The 12,053-nt window shown below is 43.7% G+C and overlaps 1 protein-coding gene across 9 annotated transcripts in view; it reads right to left on the bottom strand.

Annotated features, from left to right (window-relative positions):
• LOC117355233 (zinc finger protein 271-like) overlaps positions 1–12,053 on the bottom strand; it is a 906,970-nt gene that overhangs the window by 729,422 nt on the left and 165,495 nt on the right. For 2 of the 9 annotated variants that reach the window (XM_033933497.1, XM_033933495.1), the window contains one exon: positions 7,229–11,993. The exons of the other annotated variants lie outside the window; for them this stretch is intronic. In XM_033933497.1, the coding sequence (XP_033789388.1) occupies positions 9,280–11,993 (2,714 nt within the window). In that variant the 3' untranslated portion in view covers positions 7,229–9,279. Of the gene's footprint in view, positions 1–7,228; positions 11,994–12,053 lie in introns of those variants that run through there. 9 annotated transcript variants of the gene reach the window in all.

Below are 12,053 nucleotides of genomic sequence, written 5' to 3'. Positions count from 1 at the left end.
AGACTAGACATCAGCGCCTTATCTCTGCTCTCGAGGATCGCATTGAGGACCTTGAAAACAGATCACGCCGGTCCAATTTGCGTTTTATCGGATTTCCAGAAGCTGTGGCGGAGCGGGACTTGAGGGGCGCGCTGGAAGCCTGGCTAGCTGCCTCCGTTACCTTTCCTGCGGATCTAGGCCCGCTTCGTATCGAGAGGGCGCATCGCCTGGGCCTCAGTTCTGCTCATCAGGCCCGGCCACGGGTGGTAATAGCAAAGATCTTGAACTATGCTCACAAACAGTCTATTCTTCAGGCGGCTTGGGGCGAGCGCTCTCTCACCTATCAAAACGGCAGGGTGCTCTGTTTTCAGGACTATTCTACAAAAGTGGCTCAGCAACGGCGTGCATTTGCTCCGGTGTGTTCTACATTTGCGGCCCGCCATGTTCACTTCGCCCTCCTCTACCCTGCGCGGTTGCGGGTTCATCACAATGGCACTACTCAGTTTTGCTCTACTGTAGCGGAGGCGCAGAACATGTTGGATGCGTGGAATGTGGACCTGCCTTCTACTAGTGCTGCTGGTGTGATCTCCTCTACTGCTGGTCCGGCTTGATGGCTGCCTGTCTTTGAAGACACTCTTTCTTCTGGCTTGGTTACAACTCTGGTCTCCTCCTTGGATTTCTGTTAGGACCTTGGATGGTCCTGTGCGGCTCTGTCTTTGATGGTGGCACTGCTCGGCTCTTGTGCTTTCAGCTGTCACGGTGCCCCTGGACAATTTGATGGATTCCTGTCTTCGGAGATCCTCTTTCTTCTGGCTTGACTACAACTTGGGACTCCTCATTGGATTTTGCTGGGACCTTGGATGGACTTGTCCGGTTTGGTCTTTGACTGTGGTGCTGCTCAGCTCTTTTGCTTTTTGCTTTAAGCTGTCCAGTGCCCTTGGTTTTTGTGAGGCTTTCTTGTTTATTGAAGGGGCCCAGGGCCTTTTTCTACTCCTAAACGGCCCAGGCTGTTTCGGGTGGCCGGTGGCCTTGGTTCACCTTCTGGAGCGGGTGTTGTTGAGCTTGTTGACTGGGGTGAGGTGCGTGCTTGGGGACGAGTGGTTGGCTGTTTGTATGATGCGTTGGGCGAGGAGGGGGGGAGTGGAGTTAGAGTGGGGGTTTTGTGGTTCCTGTTGAGCACAAGTTTTGGGGTTCTTGGTTTCCATCTTCAAGGGATATATTGGGGTGGATGGGATCTGGGATTGGGTTCTTTTGGGTCGGGGTGCCCTTCCTGGGACATTGTGGAATTATATGATGATGTCTTGAGTTTGGGAGATGGGTTCTAATTCTGCAAGTTTGCTCTTTGGGGTCTGCCTAGTCACTTTTGCTATTTTGGGGGGGTTTCTGTGGAGGGGGCGTCTGTAGTGATTGGTTTCCTTTGGGGACCGGAAGGGATGGGGTGGATGGGATAGGAGGAGACTAGTGGGGTAGGATTGGTCTGGTTGGGTTTGGGGGTTGGGATTGGGTGGGTGGAGGGCGGGGGAGGGTTGGTTTTGGGGGGGAGGGGAGGGTGGGGTGGGGAGTGTTGTTGTTCTTGTTCCATGGTGACTAATGGCACTGGCTTCCGTATGGCTGTGGCCTTAGGAGGGGGGCTTGCTGGGACGCCTCTTCCTAGGCTTTTGAATTTTTTGATTCCTTGTTGGGTATTTTTGTTTCATTTTTATGTCCCTTAAGTTATTATCTTGGAATGTGGGGGGCATTCATTCCCCAATAAAGCGACAGAAGGTGCTTCGACAGCTTTGGAGGAGCCGGGCGGACGTGGCCTTTCTGCAGGAGACGCATTTGACAGCTGCGGAGCATGCCAAATTGCGAACCTGGTGGGTGGGAGACGTTCTGGATTCCCCTGCGTTGGGTAAGAAGGCTGGGGTGGCTATTCTGGTGGGTAAACATCTTCATTTGGTGGTACGGGCTGTCCTTAGGGACCCGGAGGGTAGGTATGTGATTGCCTCGGTTAGTTTGAACTCTAAACCTTATATTCTCTGCAACCTTTATGCCCCCAATAGCCCGGGCGTGGGGTTTTTTCATCATTTAGCAGACCTTTTGTCGGTCTATGGAGATGTTCCCCTGGTGGTGGGGGGTGATTTCAATGAGGTGGCGGATCCTCTTTGAGATAGATCGTCTGGGGTGGGGAGGGAATCTCGGAAATCTGCTACTGGAATTGCAATTCTTTGTGCTTCCCTTGACTTGGTGGACGCCTGGAGGGTCTTGCATCCCCTGGAGAAGGATTTTACTCACGTTTCTCGGGCCCATGCTTCTTTATCCCGTATAGACTATATTCTTTGTTCCCGCTCTTTGTTTTCGGAGATCGTAGATTCTACGCTGGGGCCTATAGAGGTATCTGACCATGCGTGGGTGGCGTTGGTATGGCAGTTATCTCGGACGCTGGGGACCTCTCGTGGTTGGCGCTTTCCTTGCCACCTTTATCGTGATAGTAAATTTCATGAACATCTGGTAGCCCGGTGGCGTTCTTTTCAGGATACAAATGCAGCTCATTTTGGTACTCCTTCGTTGGCTTGGGAAGCGGCAAAGGCGGTCCTTCGAGGTGAGATTATTTCTTATGCTAGTTTTCAGCGTAAAGCGCGCCAGCGAGAGCTGCTTCGGCTGGAGAGACTGGTTTCTTCTCTCCGTCGACGCTATGGCAATACCCGGGCACTCCCGGATAGGGCTCGATTGCTGGAGGCCCAGTGTTCGCTTAATTCTCTGTTACACCAACACGCTCGTCGGTCTATGGAGCATTATAGGTTTCATCTTTATCGTTTTGCGAATAAGAGTAGTAAATTTCTTGCAAAGTTAGTTCGACAGCAGCGGGGTAGTTCGCGTATTGCTTCTCTTCAGACGCGGAACTCGGAGATAGTGCATACTGATGGGGACATCAATAGGGTGTTGTGGGATTTTTTTGAGCACCTGTATTCTGCTCCCTCCGATCCTCTGCTAGATGGGGCGGTATATTTGGCTGGTCGGGATCTCCCGACTCTTTCAGCTTCCTCTCGGGCGCAGTTGGAGGCTGAGTTTACTGCAGGGGAGATTGAGCGGGAGATCCAGGCTAGCGCTTTGGGTAAGTCTCCTGGCCCGGATGGGCTACGTAGCGAGTTTTATAAGATTTTGCGAGCTGAGGTGGCGCCTTTGTTGGCTTCGGTGTTTAATGAGGCGGTCGGGTTAGGGGAGCTCCCTCGCCACTTGAATGTAGCTCAGATTATTGTTCTGTTGAAACCTGGGAAGGATTCGAATAGATCCGAGTCGTACAGACCGATCTCTTTGTTGAATTTTGAGGCTAAGCTTTTTGCTAAAGTTTTGGCTACCTGTCTTGCCTTGGTACTCCCGAGTCTTATTTCCGATCAGCAGGTGGGCTTTGTGAAGGGCCGCGCGATTGCTAAAAATGTACGCCGTATTTTGGCGTTTGGAGCGGACTGCACAGGATCAGGTGCCTTCTTTGATAATCAGCTTTGACGCCGAAAAGGCCTTTGACCAGGTGGATTGGGGCTTTCTGTTTGAGGTCCTGCGAGTGTACGGTCTAGGCCCATGGTTCATTCAGGCGGTGCGGACTCTTTATGCAAACCCGGTGGCCCGTGTGTGGGCCAATGATACTCTTTCCGATCCCTTTCCAATTTGTAGGGGTACTCGCCAGGGATGCCCCCTTTCACCTCTGTTATTTATCCTGACCCTGGATCCTCTCATTTGGGATGTGCAGGGTAACCCGGACATCATGGGAATGGTCGTGGGGGCTCATCATTTTAAATTGGCGGCTTTTGCCGATGACCTCTTGGTCTATTTGACGGATCCTCGGGCCTCCCTTCCTGCTCTTTTGGAGTGTTTTCGTGAGTATGGGGATTTTTCTGGTTTCCGTTTAAATAAGCAGAAGTCGGAGGCTATGGCGTCTCCGGACTCTTTGCGGGTGGACTGGGGACTGGATTTTCCTTTGCGCTGGGCGGGACCCTCTTTTAGGTACCTTGGTATTTTGTTGTCTATGGATGTCTCCGTGTTGTACCGTTTGAATGTTGATCGTTTGTTGCAGGAAACTAAGGGGCTTTTACGGCGCTGGCTGAATCTTCCTCTTTCATTGATGGGCCGTGTTCATCTTTTTCGCATGATTATCTTCCCGAAATGGTTATTTGTCTTGCAAACGCTTCCTTTATTTCTTTTGAAAAAGGATCTCCTGGGTCTCCAGAGACTGGTGATTTCATTTTGCTGGGGGGGGGGTAAGAAAGGTAAAATGCATCGTTCTTTTCTTCAAGGGTCCTGGGCACTGGGAGGTTTGGGTCTTCCCTCGATTCGTTTGTATAATTTGGCCTGCTTGCTTCGGCATGTCCGGGATTGGCTTTTTCTTAGCTCTCAGTATACTGATCGGGAGTTGGAGGTTGATTATTTTTTTCCGTGGGCTCTGCCTTATCTTTTACATTGGGATGGGAAGGTGCGGTTGGGGCCTGGGGCCCGTAGTTGCTTGGTGGAGCCGCTCCGTCGGGCTTGGAGATGTGTTTCTCAGTTGTGGGGTCACTCGCCTTTTAGTTCTGTTCTGCTGCCCATAGTGGGCAATGCGGCATTTAGTCCGGGACAGGAAAATGTTGTTTTCAAACGTTGGGCGAGGAAGGGGCTCCGCTCTTTGGAGCAGTTTCTACAGACGGATGGTAGCGCTGTTCCTTTTTTGACTCTCCAGGCGTCCTGGTCCTTGGGTACGACGGATCAGTTTGCTTATATGCAGCTATCTCATTATGCAGCCTCTTTGTCCAGGGACTCTTTGACCCAGTCTTTTGCTATCACTTTACGCGAATTTTTCTTCGATGCTCAGTGGGATTGGCTTTCTATCTCTCAATATCATCGCAGATTGGTGGCTTTGCAGCCTCGGCGGGATTACCAGCGGCTTTTGACATCTTGGGCCCGGGACCTGGGATGTCGCCCGCGGGTGGCGTCCTTGGCTCCTCTGGTGCGCCAGATTCCTCGGGTGGTGCAGAGCGCCGAGCTCCAGGAATGTCACTTTCGGGTTCTACATCGGGGTTATGTCTCTCAGCAGCGGGCCTTTTATTTCGGGTGTGCCCCTACGGCTATTTGTCTGAAATGTCACTGGGTTGCTAACTTTTTGGCACATGGGGTGTGGTTGTGTGCATCTATCTCTGCCTTTTGGATGGAGGTCCGATGTTATTTGGAATCTTTGGTGGGTTATCGGCTCCCCTCATCGGTGGAAGGGACTATCTTTTTGGCGGAGGGCTATTTGGGAGGACTTTCTGCAGGTGATAGCTTGCTCATTCGTAAGGGTTATATTGTGGGGAAGAAATGTATTCTTAATCATTGGCTTCAGGACTCCCCACCCACCATCTGGTATTGCATCTTTTAATGGTCAGGGAGTCCATGTCCGCTCGGTTTTCTGGATCTCGGAGCAAGCTTTTTCTGTCCATTTGGGCCTCTTATTTGGATACTTTGCCCCCTATGATAAAGAGCCAGGTGGTCAATCGCTTGCGGAAGCCAGTTGTCCCCGTATTGCCAGTGGGTTGAGGGAGGGGTTTTGGGGGTGGGGGGTGTTGGGTTGGGGTGGCTGGGTGGTTGCTTCTAGTTTGGATCTGGAGGGCTCCAGGCTATCAGAATACAGGCCTGGACTCTCACTGTTATCTAGGATTTCTGGTTGGGTGATTACCTTGTATTTCGTATTGAGACATTGCAATGAGAAAATAATTGTGTTCTCTCTGTTCTGTGTGTATTTTTCACTTTGGTGAATAAAAAGTTTATACCAAAAAAAGAAACCTCTGATGATGTCACTCCTGGATTCCATTGAATGCACCATTCAGAGAGCTTCTAGCTGAGGCTCATGCACTGTAACTCTTCCAGAAGGTGCTGGAAACTCAGACTGAGCTTCCAACTGCCTTCTGCATGCTGTTTACTGTTTAAACACAATGCAAATCAAATTTCACCTTTCCTCCCCTTTACACAGAAAACTCTGGCCAGGCTGCATACTGCAGTGATGATATTAAAACCACCTTTAAAAGAAGCCCTAGAATAGGGATCGCTAATATTCTGTGTCTAGGCTGGGGAGATTCATGCACTAAAACTCACATCTCCTGGTGCATGAATTTACCCCAGGCTACACTCTCTCCCCTTTTCAAGAATAAACCTCAAAGAAATCATTTGGGATGTCCTCATCCAATGCTCCAACCTCTATCAGGAAAGCAAAACCTCTTGGGGTATGAATTTCCACCCAGGCTACATCAGAGAAAATCATTTAGGATGTCCTCATCCAATGCTCCAACCTCTATCAAGAAAGCAAAATCTCTTAAGAGCCATCGGAACAGACATGCATGCAGCGCAAGGACTTCTAATTCTCCCTCTCGCTGAGATTCTAGGAGATCTCCGAGAATCTCGGCGAGAGGGAGAATTAGAAGTCCTTGAGCATGCGCAGATGCATGCTCAAGGCCGGCAGAAGCAGGAAGATCTTCTAGCGGCACCGGCACATCCTGTGGGCTGCGTGCCTGTGCCAGACGGGGAGGGGAAGTTTAAGTTGTTTGGGCGGGGGGTGCCGGTTCGAGCGGGGTGGCCTTTGCGAGCGGGAGGGGAGCGATGCCAGTTATCGAGGGGGTGCTCGCAAATCGAGTCAACACTCGGTTTGTGAGACAAGTTTTGCGAGAATGTTTTGCTCGTCTTGCAAAACACTCGCAAACCGGGTTACTCGCAAACCGAAGTTTGACTGTATACTATCTTTTTTAAATTTAGTATGGTATCCTTGCTGTTTGTTTAAGAACTATGCCTTAATTTCTTTATTTGGTTAACCACACTATTTGTACAAGATTAATATGCTTGGATGTTTATGGAAAATTGAATAAATATATATATATATTTTTTAAAACGAAAGAGGGACTGTCCAAGATGAAACAGTTACTGACAGCTTGGCTGAGGGTATCTGGGCTGTATGTGTGGACCAGCTTTGCATCATATGGAAGCTAGGGAATGGAAGAGCTGACCTGGTTTGCTGATAGGAGAATCTTACCTCCAGCAGATCCTATGTGGAAAACTCTGCCTGTGATTGAATCTTACACAAAACTGTTTCTTGCAACTGTGATAAAGACTGGTTTAGGGATTGGCAAGGCCTACTGAAAATATGACCTGGGTTTAATGAAAAGATTTGTGAAAAGCATAGCTATTTCTTGGGAAAAGAAACCATGAAGGAACAGGCTCTTCCCTGCTGTTTAATAAAGAGTTCCTTTTTTGTTCAGAACACTACAAATAATAATAACAATAATAATAATTTATTTTCTTATATACTGCCCCACCAGTAGTTGTGGGCAGTTCATAACAGTAAGACTGAACATTTCAGTTAGTAATACAATTTCATAAAAACAACTATCATAACTACATGTGTTTATACAAATCCATTCCTGAGCACCTGCTTTGTTACAATCTCCTACATATTCTTTACTGATATTTTCACTCAGCAATTTCTGCTTGATAGTTGTTTCTTCCATCACTCTTAGATATGAATTCTTTTGGGCGTTTTTAAAGCTGAGTGACTGCTATATCCTTTATCACATTCTGAACATGTATATGGTTTCTCTCCAGTATGAATCCTCTCATGTACTTTTTTTTAAATAATATATTTTATTGCATTTGCAGAAATATTCAAAATACTCAAGTATACATGGTGTACAACAAAATAAGTGGATACCAAAACACATCCCAACTTCACCGTATACCTGAGCCTCCCTCCCACCCCACACCCAATCCCACAGCCCAAACAAGAACTAAAATCAAAATCCATTCCAGTGCAGTCCTCTCATGTACTTTTAAACATGATATCACACTAAAGATTCTCCAACATACTGGACATGTAAATGGTTTCTCTCCATTATAAATCATCTCATGATTTTTTAAAGTTGATTCCTCTCTAAACCTTTTCCCACATTTGGAACAGATATATGGTTTCTCTCCAGTATGAACACTCTTGTGAAGGTTTAAATTTGATTGCCGATTAAAGTTTTTCCCACATTCTGAACAGGTATATGGTTTCTCTCCAGTATGAATCCTCTTGTGAAGTTTTAAATCCGATTGCCCATTAAAGTTTTTACCACATTCTTGACATGTATACAGTTTATCTGTGGTATGACTCGTTTTCTTGATTCGTGATTAAAACTTTTGCCACCTTCTAGACATGTATACAATGTCTCTACAGTATGAATCTTCTCATGTACTTTTAAACGTGATTGCCGACTAAAACTTCTCCCACATTCTGAATATGTAAATGGTTTTTCTCCAGGATGAATCCTCTCATGAAGGTTTAAATTTGAATTCCAAGTCAAGTTTTTCCCACATTCTAGGCATGTATATGGTTTGTCTCCAGTCTGAATGTGGAAAACTCTGCCTGACCAGAGCTGTGATTGAATCTTACACAAAAGTTTCTTGCAACTATGATAAAGACTGGTTTAGGGATTGGCAAGGCCTACTGAAAATATGACCTGGGTTTAGTGAAAAGCATAGCTATTTCTTGGGAAAAGAAACCATGAAGGAACAGGCTCTTCCCTGCTGTTTAATAAAGAGTTCCTTTTTTATTCAGAACACTATAAAGTGTGATACATGTGTTTGTACAAATCCATTCCTGAGCACAACGCCACCTGCTCTGTCACAGTCTCTTAGATATTCTTTACTGAAATTGTCACTTGGCGATTTCTGCTCTTAGATATGAATCCTTTTGAGCATTTTTAAAGCTGAGTGATTACTATATCTTTTACAATAATCTATACATGTAAATGGTTTCTCTCCTATATTAATTCTGTAGTGCTTTTTTAAATGTGATTTCTGAGTAAAGCTTATTCCACATTCTGAACATGAAAATGATTTCTCTCCAGTATGAATTCATGAATGTAAATTAAAAATTTTCCTACATTCTGAACATGTACATAGTTTCTCTCCAGTAAATCCTCTTGCGTTTTTTAATCTGACTAGCATTTATATAGTTTCGCTCCAGTATGAATCCTGTTATGTATTTTTAAACTTGAATGCAAACTAAAGCTTTTTCCACATTCTAAGAATGTACATGGTTTCTCCCCAATATGCATCTTTTGTGTTTTCTTAAATAAAATTTGAGACTAAATCTTTTCCCACATTCTAAACATATATATGGTTTCTCTCCAATATGAATCCTCCTGTGCTCTTTTAAAGATGACAGATTATTAAAGCTTTTACCACATTCTGAACAGGTTTCTCTCCAGTATGAATCCTCTTGTGGATTTTTAAAGTTGAGGGATCATGATATCTCTTACTACATTCTATACATGGATACTGATTCTCTCAGGTATGAATCCTCTTGTGACCATTTAATTGCGATTGCAGAGTAAAGCTTTTACCACATTCTGGGCAGGTATATGGTTTCTCTCCAGTATGAATTCTTTTGTGGATTTTTAAAGCTGAAGGATCACTATATCTCCTACCACAGTCTGAACAGGTAAGCAGTTTCCTTTCGGTATGATTTCTCTCATGTTTTCTTAAATTTGATTTGTACTTAAAACTTTTGCCACATTCTAGACATGTATATGGTTTCTCTCCAGTATGAATCCTCTCATGTATTTTTAACACTGATAGCTGTTTAAAGCTTTTACCACAGTCTGGACATGTATATGGTTTCTCTCCAGTATGAATCCTCTCATGTATTTGTAACACTGATAGCTGATTAAAGCATTTACCACATTCTGGACATGTATATGGTTTTTCTCCTGTATGAATCCTCTTGTGCCTTTTTAAAGTTGAGGTATGACTAAAACTTTTACCACATTCTGAACAGGTATATGGTTTTTCCCCAGTATGAATTCTGTCATGTATTTTTAACACCGATAGCTGATTAAAACTTTTGCCACATTCTGTACATGTATATGGTTTCTCTCCAGTATGAATTCTTTTGTGAAGATTTAAATTTGATTGCCGATTAAAGCTTTTACCACATTCTGGACATGTATATGGTTTTTCTCCAGTATGAATCCTCTCATGTTTTTTTAAAGTTGACTGGCGAGGAAAGCTTTTACCACAGTCTGGACATGTATATGGTTTCTCTCTAGTATGAATCCTCTCATGTATTTGTAACACTGATAGCTGATTAAAGCATTTACCACATTCTGGACATGTATATGGTTTTTCTCCTGTATGAATCCTCTTGTGCCTTTTTAAAGTTGAGGTATGACTAAAACTTTTACCACATTCTGAACAGGTATATGGTTTTTCCCCAGTATGAATTCTGTCATGTATTTTTAACACCGATAGCTGATTAAAACTTTTGCCACATTCTGTACATGTATATGGTTTCTCTCCAGTATGAATTCTTTTGTGAAGATTTAAATTTGATTGCCGATTAAAGCTTTTACCACATTCTGGACATGTATATGGTTTAGTATGAATCCTCTCATGTTTTTTTAAAGTTGACTGGCGATGAAAGCTTTTCCCACATTCTGAACAGGTGTATGGTTTCTCTCCAGTATGAATCCTTTCATGTATTTTTAAATCTGAAAGCTGACTATATCTCTTATCACATTCTGGACATGAATATGGTTTTTCTCCAGTATGAAACCTCTTGTGCCTATTGAAAGCTGAGGTATAACCAAAGCTTTTACCACATTCTGAACAGGTATATGGTTTCTCCCCAGTATGAATCCTCGCATGTACTTTTAACGCTGATGGGTGATTAAAGCTTTTACCACATTTTGGACATGTATATGGTTTCTCTCCAGTATGAATCCTCTTGTGCGTTTTTAAAGCTGAGATATGACTAAAACTTTTCCTACATTCTGAACAGGAATATGGCTTCTCTCCAGTATGAATCCTCTTGTGCGTTTTTAAAGTTGATTTATGACTAAAACTTTTCCTACATTCTGGACATGTATATGGTTTCTCTCTAGTATGAATCCTCGCATGTACATTTAACTCTGATGGGTGATTAAAGCTTTTACCACATTTTGGACATGTATATGGTTTCTCTCCAGTATGAATCCTCTTGTGCGTTTTTAAAGCTGAAATACGACTAAAACTTTTACCACATTCTGAACAGGAATATGGTTTCTCTCCAGTATGAATCCTCTTGTGCCTTTTTAAAGCTGAGATATGACTAAAACTTTTCCTACATTCTGGACATGTATATGGTTTCTCTCCAGTATGAATCCTCGCATGTACATTTAACTCTGATGGGTGATTAAAGCTTTTACCACATTTTGGACATGTATATGGTTTCTCTCCAGTATGAATCCTCTTGTGCGTTTTTAAAGCTGAGATACGACTAAAACTTTTACCACATTCTGAACAGGAATATGGTTTCTCTCCAGTATGAATCCTCTTGTGCCTTTTTAAAGCTGAGATATGACTAAAACTTTTCCTACATTCTGGACATGTATATGGTTTCTCTCCAGTATGAATTCTTTTGTGAACATTTAAATGTGATTGCTGATTAAACCTTTTCCCACATTCTGGACATGTATATGGTTTTTCTCCAGTATGAATCCTCTCATGTTTTTTTAAAGCTGACTGGCGATGAAAGCTTTTTCCACATTCTGAACAGGTATATGGTTTCTCTCCAGTATGAATCCTCGCATGTACTTTTAACTCTGATAGCTGATTAAAGCTTTTCCTACATTCTAGACATGTATATGGTTTCTCTACAGTATGAATTATTTTGTGAACATTTAAATTTGATTGCTGATTAAAGCTTTTTCCACATTCTGGAGATGTATATGGTTTTTCTCCAGTATGAATCCTCTCATGTTTTTTTAAAGTTGACTGGCGATGAAAGCTTTTCCCACATTCTGAACAGGTATATGGTTTCTCTCCAGTATGAATCCTCTTGTGCATTTTTAAAGCTGACAGATGACTATATCTCTTACCACATTCTACACAGGTAAACGGTTTCTTTCTGGTATGATTCCTCTTATGTTTTCTTAAATTTGATTGGCGATTAAAACTTTTGCCACATGATGGATATGTAAATGGCCTCTCACTCTCATGGATCTTCTGAAGACATTGTAAACCTGTTTGATGATAAAAAGTTTTATTATAATATAAAGATGTAGAATGTTTTGTGCACTCTT

This window comes from Geotrypetes seraphini, chromosome 2 (genome assembly GCF_902459505.1).
Source record: "Geotrypetes seraphini chromosome 2, aGeoSer1.1, whole genome shotgun sequence".
Lineage (NCBI taxonomy): Eukaryota > Metazoa > Chordata > Amphibia > Gymnophiona > Dermophiidae > Geotrypetes > Geotrypetes seraphini.
Note: the sequence above shows the minus strand (reverse complement) of the source record. Positions and strands in the feature narration are given on the sequence as shown.